This window comes from Salarias fasciatus, chromosome 7 (genome assembly GCF_902148845.1).
Source record: "Salarias fasciatus chromosome 7, fSalaFa1.1, whole genome shotgun sequence".
NCBI classification, from domain to species: domain Eukaryota; kingdom Metazoa; phylum Chordata; class Actinopteri; order Blenniiformes; family Blenniidae; genus Salarias; species Salarias fasciatus.
In genome coordinates, this window is record NC_043751.1 from 20,963,013 (window position 1) to 20,982,235 (window position 19,223).

General features: G+C 43.3%; 2 protein-coding genes across 3 annotated transcripts in view; both read right to left on the reverse strand.

The window, feature by feature from the left end:
- syt7a (synaptotagmin VIIa) overlaps nucleotides 1–4,181 on the reverse strand; it is a 78,468-nt gene extending 74,287 nt beyond the window's left edge. For both annotated transcript variants that reach the window (XM_030095738.1, XM_030095737.1), the window contains exon 1: nucleotides 4,130–4,181. In XM_030095738.1, coding sequence (XP_029951598.1) covers nucleotides 4,130–4,163 — 34 coding nt within the window. In that variant the 5' untranslated portion in view covers nucleotides 4,164–4,181. The remainder of the gene's footprint in view (nucleotides 1–4,129) is intronic.
- A 6,811-nt stretch (nucleotides 4,182–10,992) lies between these two features.
- slc25a22a (solute carrier family 25 member 22a) lies at nucleotides 10,993–15,677 on the reverse strand. The gene is made up of 10 exons (XM_030095739.1): nucleotides 15,515–15,677; nucleotides 15,293–15,418; nucleotides 15,139–15,194; nucleotides 14,927–15,017; nucleotides 14,398–14,452; nucleotides 13,643–13,703; nucleotides 13,270–13,414; nucleotides 13,021–13,175; nucleotides 12,864–12,939; nucleotides 10,993–12,751 (listed from the first exon to the last, which is right to left on the reverse strand). The coding sequence occupies exons 1-10, from the start codon at nucleotides 15,532–15,534 to the stop codon at nucleotides 12,598–12,600; spliced, it is 939 nt and encodes a 312-aa protein (XP_029951599.1). The 5' UTR covers nucleotides 15,535–15,677; the 3' UTR covers nucleotides 10,993–12,597.
- Nucleotides 15,678–19,223: the final 3,546 nt, after the last annotated feature.

Consider the following 19,223-nt stretch of genomic DNA (forward strand, 5'->3'; position numbering starts at 1 on the left):
TTGTACCAGTGAACATCAAAACAGCAGATAGATTTACAGATAAGAGACTGGACTGAACTCCAGCTGTCAACTGCTACATAACACTCATGAAATATCAAATAATATTAAACACTTTTCATATTTTCACCCATTAATGATCTCTGCTGACAGTTGATTAGTCAGAATGGTCCCAGGTTAGTTTTTGATGACCAACAATCAATCCCTGCTGGAGCTCGGTACATAATCTAAACAGTGGCTGAATGTTTTCCAATGAGAACAAACATCAAACCATTTAGCCATCAAACTGAAAAGGCAATAATACGGTGCTAAATTATCCTCAGCATTAACTCCTTTCGACATTGTACCATTTACTTCTCGTTCCTAAGTTTTGTATCGACCAGAGTCCGCGTTTGGTTTCGTTTCAGATGTTTATGTGACGGTAGGCGACAGTCTGTCAGACTCACACATGATGTTTGTCTTTACCCCGCTTTAATCCTCCGAGGCCATAATCAATACATCCCTGGTAGAGCTCTCTCCCTCGCCCTGCCAGTCCACCTTGAGACGCAGTGTGAATTTAAAGGCCACGGCAGCGCAGTGAAGGGAAACACCCGCTCATGGGAATCAATTAGAGCTGTCAATCAAGTATTGATTCCTTTACTTACAATAGTAGCCCACCGCATTGGGAGCCAGCCTCCTCGTGGCTTCACTACCTTGAATACGCTTCATTATTACCTGGAAATACACTTTCTGTCTTATCCTGGAGCTGAATGACCACCAGGTTTAACAGCAGGTCGACACGAAACAACACACTGGCGCTCCGATGCGCTTTCCTCTCACGACGCCCGCCGATGACCCCCTTGACCTCCAGCACCGTGATGCCCGCATACCCCACAAGGTCCTACGCTGCCCAGTTTTCCCTTGTCTGACATGATCTACTATTGGTTTAGCGTCTTCGTAGGCCAGTGCTTTCTACCTAACTTTAAACACAGCATTAACAGTATTCATCGCTTGCAGCTCAGTTAATTGTGGACATACTGTAAATGTCAAGCAAGTCAATCATGCCCTGGACCATTGATCGCACACAAGCTTTTGATCAATAGCTCGAACAAAACAATGATGTGAGTGTAAACCAGGTGCTGCCACACGAGCTAATCTTTCCTGGTCCTGGCCATTTACTTATTTATTTGCTTACTTATTAAATTGTGCCCTGTGGGCTGATGTATCGAGATGGCGCCGGGCTATCTGCAGCTGGTTGCTCCGCGATACAGTTGCTCAGCCGACTGTTCCTATGAAACCGCAGCGAGCTCTGATGTTGGATGTGGTTGTACCAAAAACAAGCACTGTGAAAGAGCTTTAAGAAATTTGACATTGTTCCTCTAAAACCTTATTAAAGCAGATATTTGGGGACCTTTTGCTGATTGTATCACAGGAGAGTGATGGCCGTCAGTTTCTGCAGCGTACTGTGCATGGATTCTAAAACTTCCTTTAATCTCAGATGAGTTTTCTGCAGTGGAGTTTTTATTTGTGACTCTCTAACAATGGTCAGTTCAAATATTCCTCCTATCTATTCTATTTCTGCGGCTGAGGAAGAGCACAGTCGGAGAAAATACTCACTCACTTGCATGCACACACACAGCTGATTCACGCTCACTGCGGTTGGTTTACTGCTTAGGCCAGCCCGATGGGTTGGAAAGGAGCGCACACTTGGGAATCTACTCGGAGTCTCACATCATTGAGCGTCAGTCGGCTTACCTGTGTGGGTGTGTGTTCATATGCTCCCTGAAGCAACCTGAAGCTCAATCAGCTGTTCGATAGTACCATGAGCGTCAGTTTGGTTTTCTTTTAAGACTGTTTCTTTCTTCCATTTATTTTCAAGAACTTTCTTGGTGTAAAAAAAAATGCATTTGGAATATGATAAAGGAACAGGTGTTGAGTTAATTGGCTTAACTGTATTAAAAATGCATTGAAATAGCCTGGTGGGCGGGGCTTAAAGGATTAAAAGGGCCCTACAGCTTGTGTAGTGAAGAGCTACGTTGATGCATACTGTCAGAGTGTCTGACATCTGCACTTAAAATACTAAGAGCAAATATGCAACTTGAAACACTGCATTACTAAGCCAAACATGCGTCTAATAAATATTAGTTTGCTTTCAATTCAAATAGACTTGTATTCCATCACTATGGACCACCTGACTCTGGCTCTTACTGGCCAATTCTAAAGAAAAAATCATGTCTAATCATCATTATTTATTGAAAAAGAATAGACTATCAGCCTGAACTGAAGCCAAAATCTTTTACAAAACAATCAGAAAACATCCTCAATTCAAACATAAACATGTGTTTCTTTGTTTTTGTTGGTTGCACAAGTGTTGTTATATTCCAAAGAGTTAGTAGTGCATGCATTATTCAGGAATCCAGAATTGTTGCTATTGTTGTGCATGTGCAGAAAAACAATGCACACTGCAATTGCAATTGCAGTGCGCACCTGCCGGTACACGACAAGTTGTGCCCTCTCTGTTTACACTGACATGGAGATGGGAGCGTTTTGAAAAGCATTACGGATTGGAAGCCATTTTCAACACGTTCAGTTTTCAGAGGCTGTTGTCAAAAGGCAATAAAAATTGACCAGTTACACTTGAAAATGTTGTCCTGTAAACACAGCGTTGATGTTTTGTACATCAATAACTCATGCTGGGTGCCACACGCTGGTGCAGTGGTTAGCACTCTCAGCTCAAACACCTATTTGTGGGTTTGAGTCCTTGTCCAGCATGTGCGTGTGTTTCCTCTTAAATGTGGGGATAATCATAGTGTGAGAGTGTGTGGCTGTCTGTCTGATCTGCCCAGAGTGTAACCTGCCTCCGCCTATTGTTCGATGGGATCGGCTCCGCCAACTGATCAGCAATTGAACTGGTTAAAGCGTTCGGGTATGTGGATGGATTTAAGTGTTTATACATTAAATCCTAACTGGCCTCACCTTGAAATCAAACCAGATCGCTAAACTGACACATTCAGCAGCTTTTTTTTGGGGGGGGGTGTGACCTAAGCCTGTTTCATAGCATTTCGAAGAGGTCCTGCGTTTGATGTGTCATTTGGTTTCCTCCAGTACATTCACACACACACACACACACACACACACACACACACACTGGTGTGACTTGCATCATTGTTTGAAGCCACCATCCTCATCCTCCTCTCCCCTGCAGGCTGCTGCTGCTGCTGCTGCACACAGCCCCCCTTTACAGTATCATGTTGTGGTCTGTGTGTGTGCAGAGATCCCATTATCTCACATCACAGGGAAATGAACAAAACCGGCTCCTCCCACTCTGCCTTTTTGCTCTTTTTAACACCACCCTCACCTCCTCCTCCTCCTCACGCCCCCCTCCCCCCCCCCCCCCTCCCCCTCCCCCTCCCTCGGTGTAGCAGCAGGTGTTATTCTCCTATAACCTGAAGATTTAGGTGGTAATTAGCATTACCTCGCTCAGCCCCGGAGAGTTATTTATGCTTCGCGGGGAACAGCGGGAACCGCGAGTCGAGCGTGTTTCTGGGATGAGAGGAGGAAAAAAAAAAAAAAAAAAAAAAATCACGCCTCGAAAACACGTGGGAGAGATTACTCAAATATTCCTCCTTTGTGCCCCCTCTCTGCCCCTCCGGTTATCTCCGCAGCGCGAGAGTCGCTGGGATTTCTGCAGGATGTCGACGGGAGCGCGTGCAGAGACAGGACCTGTATGCACTTGGGCTCCGCTGTAGCTGAAAGGCTTTGACCTTGCATTATGCAGCCCTTAAGTGGCTATTGTAAGGTGTCCGAGAAGCATCAAGAGCGGCACGTGCACGCGGGGGTAATTCACGCGCGTGGCAGACTACAACAGGTTTACTATTGATTGCGCTGAAAAGAAAAGAAGAAAAAAAAAAAGAGGAGCACCCCTCCTCCGAGGAAGGCAATTAACTGCACTGATATTACATAATGACAGCCCACACTTTTAACCAAACACACCCGCTCCGTGACAGAGGATGGAGACCGAGCAGGGTTACCGGGGGAGGGGGGGGCAGCAGCGGGGGTGTGACCGTCCCCACCAGTCAGTCACCTCAAAGAGAAGCCAAACACCTTGAAACTGTCAGGGCAGCAGCGGCGGCGCGTCTTCCCGGGATCTTACCTTTGCTATTGTCCTCTTCCCTGTTCAGATACATGGCTGTGGCTTCGCTCCCGGCGGCGGCGGCGGCGGAGGGGAGGGAGGGGGGTCTCCGGTTCCTGCTGGCGGTACTCCTCCGGTGTGTGTGTGTGGTGAACTCCGGCTGGCGTGGCGCGCGGTGTGTAGTAGCTGTTTATTGTTGTGATGCTCCTCAACAGCCTCTCCTCTCCTCCTAGTGGATAGGTAGGCTAACCAGTTTGAGACTCACTACCTCCCTCCTCCTCCCTCCCTCTCTCTCTCTCTCTCTCTCTCTCTCTCTCTCTCTCTCTCTCTCTCTCTCTCTCTCTCTCACTGGCTCGAAGGACAAAATGGGGAAAGTGACTTTTGCTGCTGAGTAAAGAAAGTCCTGTTTGCTCCCTTTGTTTGGACTTTAAAATAAAATAAAATAAATATAAAAAAAATAAAATAAAAATCCTTGTCTCTCGTAATGAGGGGAGCAGACACAGGATTTGGTCAGAGCCTGCATCCCAGCAGCTCCATGGACTAATTGGAAACGTGTTTAGTGGTGCAAGTGTACAGATGGTTTAATGAAGTCAAAGCACCACAATGCGTGCCAAAACCCTCCCGCAGTCAACATCATGTATATACTGGAGTCAAAGTGCTATCAGCACAAATATCTCATTAGGATGCTAAAGCACTCATGCAAAAATTGACTTTTTGGGGACAAATTATTTTTAGATTCCCCCCTTTTTTTCAACTCCTGTCTAAATTTCCATCCAATAAGTCAAACAACATCAGGGGCAGATCTGGTTCATAGCAATGGGGGTGTAGACATAAAGTCTACAGAATGAAAGTGTTTTTTCAGTTGTTCAGTTAGTGGTGATGCCCTTTTCCATTGTATTTCTTTCAAATTTGAATGATAAAATACACTTTGTCGTAAAAAACATAAGTGTGACACCAGTTGTAGACTACCTTTCAGGTCAATAAAAGAAGAGCTAGGATTGTTATCATCACAGCCTTTAGGAATCCAGGGATGGAACGAGTTTTCATTTCTGAGGAGATCCTCCCAAACTTTAACAACCACTCAGTTATTCAAGTCTTCTTGCTTTTGCTGGTTGAGTTGATTCATTGTCATTGAAAAGAGGCAGCACATGACATCTTCATTTTTCACTGTCAACATCAATCTGGTGTCGGACATGTCCCCCGTTGGTTCCGTCATTCTCTTTAACATCACGTTATTCTGTTCCCTTTGTAAACTCTTCAACAAAATACTACACAAGCTTGATAACAATAACAGCTATAGTTTAGGATTCACAGTTGTCTGGTTGTGTTCTGTTTGTTTGATTTTTTTTTTTTTAGTTAAAAACATGCAGAAAAATGCTCAAAGAGAAATCAAGGACACATCAAACATCCAACAAATCAACCTGAACAAATACATGTTTGGTTAAACAGCCCATTTATTTTCTACCCCAGCAACTCAGAGTTATTTTTAAGCCACTACGAGCTTAATCTATCAAAATTCATGACGATCACAAGTTCAGTATTCTGAAATGATTACCTGATCACCAGAAAATGAACTGCCAGCAATTTTGACAACTGATTAATCTGAATGAGTCATTTATGAAGGGAAGAATCCCAGCTTCTGCTGTGTCAATATTTGAACTTTTTCTGTTTTAAACTTAAAATATTATGGTTTAACTGTTTATGTAAAACATATAAAAAACCAGCGATGGACATCCGTCGTGGCCACAGGATGGGACAGTGGTCCGCAATCGTCCAAAAATAATCCATGATTCAGTTCCCGGCGTTGGAACCTTTGAGTTTGCATGTTCACCCTGTGCAGGTTTTCTCAATTCTTTCCCTCTGTTCAGTAACAATTGATCACAGACTTTATACGATATGTATGTGCGTAGTTGTCTTCTTCTTTGCATTTGCCCTGTGATGGACTGACGGCCTCTTCAGGCTCGACCTTTTCTTCCCCCCACCATCAGCTGAGTTACATATAATAATATATCTTTTGAGTAATCCAAAAAATTGCACTATTTTTCTCCAAAATTGGATTACAGTGATTTTAAAGTGACTGAAATGAAAACATTATGTTACTTGAGAGGCAGTAACCACTACAGTGTGACCAATTAGTCATTAAAGCAACGGCGTGCTGCCGTCTGAGTGACACATTTTAATTAATCAATTTGTTAAATCCGATGGAAGTCCTGCCTGGCTGTCAGTAAACACTGATGTAACGCGGGGCAAGTCGGAACCCATCTGGTCTTTTCATTTCATCCCACCTGCCGCATACCCGTGTCCCTTTTCACATGCTCTTGCATTGTGAAGACACTGTCTTGTGCGAGTTCACTGCCCACATTACTAGACACAGGGCAGAGACGAACGGTTCTCAGGGAGTAATTACCTGCTACCGGCTTCCTGTGCGAGGTGACGATGTGGCTGCAGTGGCAGTTCCCCTGAATTAGATGCGAAAATGACTTTAACATTCAGTATTCATACTCAGACCGTTTCACGTCATACATAGGCAGCCGGCAAGTAGAGAGGGAGCACTTTTTCTGTGACCTTGACTCAGTTGTAGAAAAAGCCAATTAGAAAGCAATTTAAGACAATTTCTCCAATTACTTTTCCGCTTGTTCACAGAGAAAAAAAATATCATTTGTACTTGAAGTTCTTGTGGCTTGAAGCTGGTATATGCAGACATGGGAGATTATGAAATAAATGGAGGACTATTAAACGTACAGTATGAATCCTGCATTGACACTGGGTGGATACTGTTAAACTGTAAGTCGTGCAATTAATCCATGCATTCTAAAGGAAAGCCCATAAAGTGAAAACAGATCAACCAACTTCGCTCTCCGCCTAATGTTTCATTATGCTTCTCAGGCTTTCAGTGTGCTCGAGTAATAAATATGCATTTTCCTTACAAGCCCACAAAATAGAAAGCTAATATTGCATTCAATCATGTGGCTCTCTGATATCGCAGATTAGAAATTCAATAGGATATGAGTAGACCCAGACTGTAGATGTAAATGCCGTGAGCAGCTAACGGTTTGCTTGCATTTTGTCAATAGAGCCGGGAAGGTCATTTGCTCAAAGTATCCTGCAGTGATTTCCATTTGATTATATTTTGTTTTGCGCTGCGCCGGCTGCTATTTGTTCACTACTGAGAATCCCTCACCATTTGTTAGGAGAAATCTCTGCAGACTAATTTGACCACAGTCTATTCCCAGATTCGCCCACCACCACCACCACCACCACCTCCATCCCAGCCCACCCCGCCCCTGTGCTCCCAGCAACATTGTGCCTGTCACTGATGCATCTGTCTCCACTGGTTTCTATAAATACCCCTTTCTCTCCCCTTCAAAAACCTGATTCCCATTGATTTAGTGACCTATATACACATCAGCACCGTCCCCGCCCTCCCTCCCTTCCTCTGGCTCCCTGCTCCTCCTGTCGATGGTCCTTTACTGTCTCCACCTCTTGATATTCCTTTTCCTTCATCATTCTTTCCCTTCAGGCTCAACTTAGGCTACCTCTCTCTCCACCTTCTCCACTCCTCTTTCTAGAAAGCAAAAAAAAAAAAAAAAAAAGGCTAATAATAGTTCACAGTGGAAGCTTAAGTCGTGGCGCACGAAAGGGATTTCTGGGAGAATAAGAACAGTGGCTGGTGCTCGTTCCTATATTTCAAAGTATTGTGATTGTGGTAAAGTGAGCCCTGGGCTAATCTCTGCTGTGCGTAAACACTGGAGTAGGTAGTCTGAATAGAGGAGTCTCTCACGGAGGCACAAAGATCCAACATGACACTTGACTCTGAAATAAGATCACAACACACAAAGAGGAGTCGCGTCAGGTGAGTGCACGGTGTGTTGTAGGGTTATATGAGGGCATTATGATGTAATTATTTTTGCAGGGTGACTGAAAAAAGCTTCCTGAAAATACCATGAACACTGATGTTGAATTAACGGCGAAGAATTAATAATGAATAAACCCCAGCCAACAAAAAGGACTGCTGAGGTAATGCAAGATTCGTCATCTCCAAGCATTTAGTGAAATTCATCTGGAAATCCATATTTCCTTTGTCTCGTGACTTGTAAACATGCAGACAGATCAAGTGAAATGCTGCAGACCACATGTGAGAGAAGGCCCACGGAGGGGTGTAATCTGCCACCGCTTGCAAGAGACAGAAACTAGCACGACTGGGAATGAGATGGGGCTCTGAGTGAGATCAGAGCGCGTGATTTACTGCCACGCCACCGCCCGGGCTCTGCTCATACACCTGTAGTGTGAGGCACACTGCTCACACACTCCTCACACTCCCACCACAAGAGCACTCCAGCTCCACTGCAGCCCCACACTGACACCCGGTGGCGGATGCTCCTCACACCAGCCTCGGCTGTTCCAAATGCCCCCAGGAGCCTCAATGTCACAGTTGCGGGCTTCAAAATACAGTTTTCCTGTTTCGCCTTCACAGCATTATTACAAATAAAACATTTGCTGATCTGTCTGGACATTCGTCTGGAAAACATTTGTAACCCCAAGCACATACAACATCAGCCAATTTTAGGACAGTCACTTTATTGAACAGCAAATTGTGACAGGGAACACAAATTTTTATGATTTTTTTTTTTCATTGCATTGTAAACAATGTCTATGACAACTGTGTCTTTCACCACACATACCCAAAAACATCCCCTGTGTCCATAGAGAGAGAGACTTTGTAGGAGGACAAGCGGCGTGACGGGGAGGGGTCGTTGCTTTTAAAGTGCTGTGATGCACAGTTCCTCGTGGAGGAAGAGAATAGAGGCCGTGAATCGAGCTCTGGCCCCAAAAGGCCTCCAAGGTCCCCATTTGGATTATGCATACATTTTGTGTAGTTATTATCAACTGATTGTGTTCAGTGATTCTTTTTTTGTTGTTGTTGTTTGTGTGCGTGTGTGTGTTTTTCTCTACTGTGTTTCTGTGTGATTTCTACTTATTGCATATCAGTGAGCTGGTTCATGAATTATTCAGTGTATGTGTGTACATAAAGCACAAATCTTTATAGATTAAAATGTAATAAACTCTTCACTATAATTATAATACATCTTATAATATCTAAGTTACATTCTTATAATCTGATTTGTTTAGAATATGTAGGCGATATACATTTATTGTGGATAACTGCTGATGGCTAACGTAGCGGACACCATCATGTGGGATCTCTCATTGATGATCTGTCGTCTCAGCCCTATGATTCCAGTTTTACAGACATAGATAAGCCTCTGTCACGAGACCTCAGAACTTATTTCATATCTTATATCAGTCAACATCTGTGCAGAAATACATCAGTTATTTGTCTACAAAAGAAGCACGTGGGTTTCCCAAGCTGGCCACATGCTCTCCTGTGCCTAATCAACCTTTGTGCTTTCTTGATTGTTTACACTCTAAGTCAGATATTTGGTGTTTCATCAGGACCTCTGTGTTACCCTGCAACCCGGCGGTGGATGCTGGATAAAGTATGTGGCAGAGGACTGTGACGGATAGATAGAAAGGAGAGAGAGAGAGAGAGAGAGAGAGGGAGAGGGAGAGAGAGAGAGAGAGAGAGCATGGGACTGACAATCAAAAGAGGAAAATACCGCAGTGTCACACTAACAACTACACATCAACTACAGCACTACACCGTCAGACACGCACACGCACGCACACACACACACACACACACACACACACGCACATACGAAACCAAAAGCACAAGGTCAGTGAGAATTCACAGCTGAGTCAAACAGAATAATTTGCACAACATTTTCAAGATTCAACAGAAAAAAGAAAAAAAAACTGATAAAAAGTGGAGGAGAGGGAAAGGGCAGAAAAACCATAACAACAACCCAACAACACAGAAATAGGCAATGTAATCACGATAACAGCATATACGAGATGAACTTGGAATGTCATAAAGAAAAACAACAACAGTAATTTATAAAGCCAAACCCACACGAGCAGGTGAATCTCTGTTGGGGTATTTTTTTTGTGTGTGTGTGTGTTTTTTTTTTTTTTTCTTCTCCATTTTCCAGTGGCTGAACTTGTCATCTACCGCCACGGTAAAAGGTGTCAGCTTAAGCCGGGCTTTGCCTCCCTAACCTATGGCTTTCAGTTAAGACATTGATAACACCGAGTTCAGCTCACTCAGTGCGGTTCAGTCGATACAGCCTTGGTCGTTTGTGCAGCCACCGTCATACTGCAGCTACCTCATTTAAGAAAAAAAAAACAGAAGAAGCACCATTCAAAAAGACAGGCGTACTTCACTGCCTGATGTCGACGGGTCTTCACTAGTCGTGTACAGGGTGTGTGACATTTCATTTCATTTCAGCATTGCTATTACCCTTTTTCCAACAACTAACTCCAACAGTGTCTCATTTGGTCCAAAGTGAATCGACAGTAGAAAACAGGCTGATCCACAGACTTTAACCGACTTCTCAGGAGAAATGGCACCTCCGGAAACATGTCATCTATGCTCGAATTCTCGTTGCATACAGTGAAAAGCAAAACACTCAATAATATGCTGCATTTAGGTTCAATTAATGCTTGTTGCATTTAAGTTACTTCATCTGATATGTCCACGTCATCATCATAACAATAAATCATCACAATATGAATTGATGAGGGGGAACTGGAGAGGTAGGTGTGCAAATAAGCCATCATGTACAAAATAAACAATAAATCCAGAAACTTAAAATTCACAGAATCTGCATATATACAATATAGATAAGGAGGACACTTTGACACAGAAAAAAAAAAAAACAACAACACATACATATATATAATGAGATACTGTCTATATAAAGGAATATTGATAAATAAAGCTCACTCCCACGAGTACATATTGAAAAAGTTGCATGTATATCCACAGTGCAACCCTACAATTGACCAGCTGCTTGAACAGTGGGAGTAAGGAAGGAATGTGATTGGATAACACACGTCAAAGTCACCTTGATATCCGATGAGATAAGCCAATGGTACGGCTTCAGTGTTGTGATGCATAAACGAGATAAGACTAGACTGCTTACCCTAGCAGCTTTAAGCAAAAGAAAAAAAAAAAAATAATAATAATAAAGCCAACAAGCCCAGATGTTTTGGTTTGAAGAAAAAAACACATATAACACTGAAAAACATTGGTTTGATTTTCTGATAAAGAAATCTTTTCTTTTCTTTTTTTTTTCCATTAGCTCTTTGGGTCCTGCCACTGAATTCAAGTTTGGACATTTAAAATCGAGTTTTAACTCATCTGTAAACAAAATATAATTACGTCTGAAGGGGTGAGAAGTACTGCAGACTGACTGTGCTCTACGTCTGATCACTTTACTGCTAGCTTAGCTTTCTTTTGCCATTTCTAACTAACACATTCATCTGAGTCCACTGTAAAGACAAAGCAGAAAACTGGCATTACACATTAGGCTGCATCTAATGAAACGATATATTCCATCCTTTGATAGACTTGCAGGCATCGAGGACTAAGGTGTGGCCTGGAGAACAACACACTCGCCATGTAGTTTTACTACAAAGGCAAGGAGCAGCATTCCGTTGTGTGTTCTGTCCGTGTCTCTGAGTCGAGTTTAAACAATGGGTACGTGTAGTTTGTAGTAGTGCATAATGCCCAAACGTTGCACACTGTTGCTCCATTCTAGTGTGTAACCTGGAAATAAGAGATATCCTAACGGGGAGGAGAAACAGTTGAACCACTGTGGTAGTGCCGAGTATCAGATGGAACTTGATCTGCTAAGAGAAGCCGAGGCAATCAAAGTCTGCTTTGAGCCGAATGGCTGAGTTCATTACAACCACTTACAGGAAGGGATGTGGCTTCCCAGGAAAGATCGTAGGGACTGAGCTGGTATCACGTCAACACATTGTCTGGGTATTTGAAACATAAGCAAATCTAAATCTGATTCTCTGTCTTACCTTTTATTATGAACACTCTAAGAATAGGTAAGATCACATGTTTGTGTCTGTATTTCACTAGATTCCTCAGTAAAGAAATTGAATTTAACTGCTAATTTCTTGTAATTCATATTTTAAACTGATTTCTAAGGTTATTGTTATCAGTAAAAGGCTAATGAGGTTTGATAAATTCGGTACTCTCGGGCTTGCACAAACTGCAGCGACCCAGGGCAGCACGTCCAATTCAAAAATTCAACAATCATATCCAAAATGTGATAGAAGAATGTCATTAAAACGCAATATTCCATTGACAACATAAGCTGATTTGTGGCTTCATTTCCAGAGAGCGAGATGAGCCTGCCAACTGGAATTTGGTGTGCCACCACAGGCAGCTTGGCAAAAAAAGGCTCTGTCCTGAACTATTTAAACATTCAACACAACAAATTTAAACAACAACAAAAAAAAAAAAGTACTGACTGGTCGCACTTTGACCAGGCAGGAACTCAGAACGAGATGAATTCTCACGCAGTTGGTGTGATGCATGATGGGAGGGAAAGGCAGAGAGGAGCTGCTTCTTAGTCGTGTTTTTTAGGCAAGAAGCTGAGGATAAATTCACCCACGCCCAGGAAGTAGACCACCTGGGCGATGCCAAACAGCGGCGCGATGACCAGGGCTCGACAGTACGCTCCCTTCAGGAAGGCTGTTGGACCCTCGTTACGCAGGATTTTCCTGGGGGGCAAATGAAAACCTCGTTACATAAAAGTGGAACATACGGCCGGGGCGCCGCGCTTTACGTGCAGCTTCACACGTGCTGTGGCGGGGGCAGAGGAAAGGAGGTCACCTGATACAGTCGGTCACTCCGCTGTACGTGTCTTCCGTGCTCCCCCGAGTCAGGGACTGCAGCCTGGTCTTTATAACTGCAACACAGCGGATCCAGATGAATGTGTGGCAAGAAGGTACAAGTGGAGACATAAACCGTTGTCGTCCTCAAGGCTCACCGTCCACAGGATTGACGGCGACTGCCGCTGTGCTCCCTGCGAGACAGCCAGATATAAATGACACGTAGAAAGGAGCGGGGCCATCCGAGCCTCTTTTTCCCAGGTTGTTCAGGTTGGCAAACAGTGGGAAATAGATGATAGAGAAAGGTACATCCCTTCAAAGAAAGACACAAAAAAAAAGAGCGTTAGATGAAATAAATAAATCGGTTTGCAGTTAAAACTGAAAGCCGGCTGTAAAATCAGTTTCACCTGAGCAATGTGGCGCCGAGGCCTTTATACAAGCCAGCAATGCCCTTTTCCTTCAGTAGCTGTCTGGTAATCTGCATGGCTGTTGGGGACTTGGCTTCCACAGTACCGGCTGCCACAGTCTCTGGCATAAGCTTCCTCTGAGCAGCTGCAATGCACAAGAACCAGACCATTAAATTTATAAAAGGCAAACCTAGATTACCAACAGCTAATATCAGACACAAGGGGAGACATTTTGAATGCATAGTGGAATAAAACAGAGAGAGAAAATAGGACAAAAAAAAAACAGCTGCCATCTCTGACACAGCCACATGAGGCCGCTGTTTGTCCAGCAAACCAGCAATAAAAGCTCCAGCTGCATTTAATTTCCTCTTACCAATTCGTCCAGCGTCTTGGAGCTGGATTTTCAACATCTCCATAGGAGTTGTGACAATAACCTGGAACAAAAGCACAATGAACGTGATCAGCTACACCATTCACAATGAAGACATCTGCCGACTGTATGTTATCTAATCTCTATTTAGACTGGAAGTCATTTTGAGTGGAGAATGAACGACCGATTACTCCTCTCTTTGTCAGGTGTGATGTGCGCCCAGCGTAAACCTGCTGGCATTAAACTGACAAAATGTCAACTCCTGTTTCCCTCTCTAATCCACAAGTAGTAACTAGTTAACTGGATTAAGGGTGAGATGGCCATGTTCTCAGAAGCAATCTTAATCCAAGGTCTGCTGCACTTAATCTAATCACGTTCCTGGGGCTGGAAGCCTTTGCCCTCATTGACAACAAGCACTTCCCTCTGACTCATTCACTCGGTTCACATGGCCAAGTAGTCTCAAAGCGTCTTATCTGATCACTCACATCCAGATCCCATTGTAGTGCCTGTTCACTGGACAACATTTCAGTGACTAGAAATCATTCACTAAAATGGGATGTTTCTAGTCACTTTCAGATCGCAGATAAGAAAATCCATAGAGACGAACACCAAGCATGTTTTCTGTGGCTACCACCGTGCATTTAAATGTGGTTGTGGCCGGCTGTAGCCGCAGGCGGAAACAAACGAGGCAAGTGGCTCCTGCGTGCCATCTGACAGGAGAAGAGCTGAAATCGGCAGGTCACTAACAACTCACCCACCTGGCATGTACCTGCTCCACATCCGGCCAGCATCTCTTTCAACAGAGTGAGTTTTCTGGAGGGAAAAAAGAAAAAAAAAAATGCAGGATCAGATCACAGCGCACGTTAAACTGACAGGTGAGACTTGGACAGCTTCAATCGCACAGTTCTTGGAACAGGAGTTATCTTTATTGGTAGTGGGGAGGCTAATCTTTGTTTCCTTATCATGTCAAGCACAAGAACAGATTAATGTGCTAATGATATGAGCTAATTTCACTTGGTAATATAATTTAAGACTAAAAATCTGGCGACTCCCATCCAAATGCTTATAAACCACGGTTAACAGACCAGTGTGAAATTCTCACTGCTGAAGAGATGACAGCAGTCGGGGGGGGGGGGGGGGGGGGGGGGGTTGACTAGAGCGCTGGTGTGAAACTGGACAACTCGTGTTATATGTTGGTGAGCAGACCAGGTGATCACAGTGCAAAGGTGGGGTCGGTGTGTGTGTGTGTGTGTGTGTGTGTGTGTGTGTGCTCGGTTCGTGCCTCACCCATCCTTGGAGAGGTGATGTCTGAAGAAGTCATTAGCAGCCAGCTTGATAGCTTTCTCTGGTGTGACGAGTGTCAAGTTCACCGCGGCTCCTGCAATGACAAAGATCCAGAAAAAAATAACACAACAGAAGGAAAACAATTAAATGGTGCACAATGCAGTTTCAAATGATTCACTGTGAAGCTGGAGTGAAGATGAAAGTCCTCCTCTTACCTCGGTACATCCCAAAATACCCCTCTGACCGGATGGTCTTAATAAGGCAGTCTGACCTGAAATACAACCATGCTATGAGTCAACCTGTCCCACCTGGAAGTAACATGACCGATTGTGTGGTTAATAATAAATAAAATGCTAAAAACGTTCATACATGCTGGTGTAAAGGCGACATCCATTTTGCTGGTTTTGCAGCCGAGTCTTGGCCAGGTCAATGGGAAACACACAGGTCACTCCAATCAGGCCAGCGATCCCCCCATTGATCAATTTGGCAGGCAAACTGGAGAAAATCCACAGAGGCAGGGATAAATATAACAAATGTGGAGCAAGCAGTGACAGTTCTGATCAAAAGCAGTGTTACTGTAGTTAACCTTACCTGATCTGCTTGTCAGCCATTTATCTCAAGCCCCAGCTGGTCAAGTGTCAACGTGTGTGTTGGCTGGTTGCTCGTCGGTCGTCCTCTTCTTGTTTTTGCTCGTGAAAGTAGTGCTCTGTTGTTCAAGTGGCTTTATTATGGAGCAGAGATGTTGCTTGTCTACAGTCAGCTTGCAGTTGTTAGTCGAAGTTAGTTGGTATCTGTGAGGGAACAGATAAACACTTATTAACACAAACACTAAAAAATATACTGAATTCAGTAACAAGTCACTAAAAAATCAACTTCATGTAGCTTAAGAAGAGAAAGGATGATTGTTAATGCGATCTCTCACTTTTTTTTTCATTGGTAGACAACAGAAACTGTAAAATGCTGCTATTTACGAAACACTAAATTCCAAGTTAATCAGATTTAAACTGCCGGGCGTGTGAAATCATGTGAATCTAGTAGATGCTTGAGACTCAAGTCAGAAAAGTAATACTTTCTTTGCAGATGACATCTCTGCTGTAGCCGTGTTTCTTGTTAATTCTGTTGGGAATCCTGTTTATTGCCCTTTAACATTTGAAGGATGAGCAGAAGATTTGGGTTTAAAAATGTGCCAAATGTTACAGCTTGGCAATGGTATGTCATTATGCAAAAAACTACATACTCTTATACCTTATCTGCACATCCCACAAATGCATACATACACCTTTCAAATTCAGACAGACATTAAAACAGCTTTCCAAGGGCTTAAGAGTTGCTGCTGAGGAGCATCATTACAAGAAAACTCACAGAACTCCTCACTTTACTGCTGAGTTTGACTCGACACAGAGCTCATTTAACACTAAGTCAGCTACAAAACTCAAAAAACACAACAATTCAATCATGAAATGCCCTCTGTGAGGGAAGCCTTGATCTTATTTTCTGAGCACAAAACAAAACTAAGACGCTGACTTTGTCTTAGTTTGTTCAGAGAAAGAAAATCTGTAGAAAATGATCATTAAAGCACTGTCAGTAGTCAAGTACTGTCCAGCATGAAAAAAGGCATTTTCTCTGACGGGTCCTGGTCAACAAACTTCAAAGTTATTCTGTTTACTAACTGATAACAAATGTTTCATATTTACACAGCTGAAAAGCTAGGAAAAGAAACTGCTAGGTGAAAAATAAGTATACTTCCCATTTACAGTACATTTGAATTAGTATTAAAGATAAACAGCTGAGTGTCATTTATGACAGATAAGACTTATCAGTTCAGTTCAATCTACTTCACCAGCATGTATATAACAAAGTCATCTTCACAGTACAGTGCCTGTAAAACAAGGACAGTGGCAAAGAATTCATTCCTCCACTGACAGATAATTAGACAGCCATGATGATCGCTCCTCAAAATTGAACCTCTGCCATCACTTCCCAGTGATCACCTTCGGCTAGTAAATCCATCACTGCATGTGCATCGTCCTTGAATACTCATGTCTTTTGCACACGTGCTTCCTCTGTAAAGACAAGGTTACAGAGCGGCAGTGCACGTTCATGGAAGCTAAAACGCTGAATTTGGGAGGAGGGGGGGAATGATCAAATGTGTCTGATATCGCCAAGATGCTCTGTATTTTTAGGACAGAATGCCCTCAGAATGAAAAGATGATTTCCATTTCCCCTTCCTTTCTCTCCACCCCCTGCATCCTCCAATCACAGGCTGCCTCTGCGTGTACAAGCTGCCGCCCTCCCGCTCCTTCTCAGCAGCCCTCCCCCCGATCATTTCCCTCAGTCACGAGTCACGACTCAAACAGCATTTCAGCCTCAGATGTTTGCTGACTGGTGGATTTATAATGTAAAATGCACATATATATATATATATATACAGAGAGAGAGACAAATGATTGAAAGACCTAATAATTATTCAGATTGCTCCTTCAAACTGAAATGTTGGTTTTTTTTGTTTGGTTTTTTTTTACAGCTGCATCTGGATGTGATCGCAGCGGCATGCTGGTGTGTTTGGTTTGGACAGGAACACGAGGCCCTCAAAGGCTGCTCCAGAGGTTGGATGAGAGAGGAGGGGGGTGGGGGTTCAGAGCAGGTCAGTGAGAACCTCCCTGGTCTCTCTGCTGGTGGAGCGTCACACAGCTGAATTCACATCCCACCTCTATGGCTCATCATCCTCGTCAAACCGTTTTCTCACCCAGGGGTGATATCTAACCCGTTTTTTTTCCCTTTGCTGCATGCTCTTTCTGCCGCCGAGCCCCTCAAAGAAGCACGCTGTAACAACATTCCAGGAACCCTGAATTCCCATTAAGCCATGCTTTAAAGTACAGTGGAAGGAGTAGGATTGCGGAGAAAATCTATAGGCTGTAAAGATCACTTTCACATCTTATGAGTCACAACTGACATCCCCCTTCTTTTCTGCCACGCCTGCAGCTTTACTCGTCAACTTCACTTTATCTCCAGCACCGCGGACATGTCTGCACCAGGACATTTATTCGACTCTCAGCAGTGTCCTGTCATGACAATTGAAGACTGTATGGAAACAATCAGCCTCAGTGTGTGGCGACCACAGCGAGGGGCATCGCTCACTAACGCAATTCCAAGAAATTCCTTTGCTTCTCACTGCACAAGAAAAGAATTTAATGCTGGGAAATGGCTAGAGGATTGGGTTTTATTTCTGTATTGTCCCATCAGGGAACAATATTTTTGGATTTACACAATTATTAGGAGGAAGAGGTGCTTCTGGGAAGCAAGATTTTGGAAACAAATTGAGCAACACTCGCTAAAAATCTCTCATCAAACCGGCTGACCACAAATGACTTATGACATGTTTGTCACAAACATCAGTACACACACACACACACACACACACACACACACACACACACACACACACACACACACACACAGGGCATGCGTTTGCACTACTGGAGCTGATAAGAATTGATGCATAAACAATGAATGGTTATGCAACTGGAGCAGAACCTTGAACTTCACCACTTAAGCCAAGTATCAAGTTGATTAAAGGCCCAGTAGAAAGTCCACACACTGACGGAGGAAGATAACGGTTCAGCTTTTGAACTTGTGAATGATGAGGCATCAAACACTCACTGCTCTAATGAAAAGAACATAAAATATCTTGCTGGAAGATGAATATTGTATACTTAGACATCTCTGTTCAGTTTGTTTGGGCTTTGTCTTCATTATTTGTTCAGTTTATTTGCTACTGACCTTCTACATATTTTGCTAACTTTGTTTAGTTTTTGTTTTGCTTTGTCCTGATTTTTTTTTTCTATATGTTGATATTAGGGTTAGGGTTTTTGAGGATTTTTCTGAACTTTATTGATCTCCCTGGGGGAAATTATTTCTCTGTATTTAACCCATCTTTTTTTCTAGGAGCAGTGGGCTGCCACAGTGCAGCACCCGGGGAGCAGCTGGGGTCAAAGGTCATGCTCGCGGACCAAAAGTACAACAACCAATAAATAATAAGAACTCGATTTGGTTTTATTTTTTAAAAGGCATGCACGGTTTCACAAACTCACTCTCACAGCGTGGATCAGACACTAACTTCCACCGCAGCATCTTGATGGAATTGGCTGTCCAGTTCTTTTGGATTATATCGGATGAGTTTACAAAAACTAAGGCAACTAAGCAGAAAAACTACAAATTACTGCAAAAAAAAATGCAGTAACTTACATTTCATATAAGCTTTTCAGTTCTTTAAAGTCCTGACAAACACTACCTTGAGCCA

Excerpts from the sequence above, each read along its gene's own strand:
- slc25a22a (XM_030095739.1), bottom strand. The coding sequence starts at position 15,534 with ATGGCTGACAAGCAGATCAG. Across the intron at positions 15,195-15,292 it reads TGTCGCCTTTACACCAGCAT|GTCAGACTGCCTTATTAAGA; the intron begins GTATGAACGTTT and ends GTTGTATTTCAG. Across the intron at positions 12,940-13,020 it reads CGCCGTCAATCCTGTGGACG|TTATAAAGACCAGGCTGCAG; the intron begins GTGAGCCTTGAG and ends GCTGTGTTGCAG.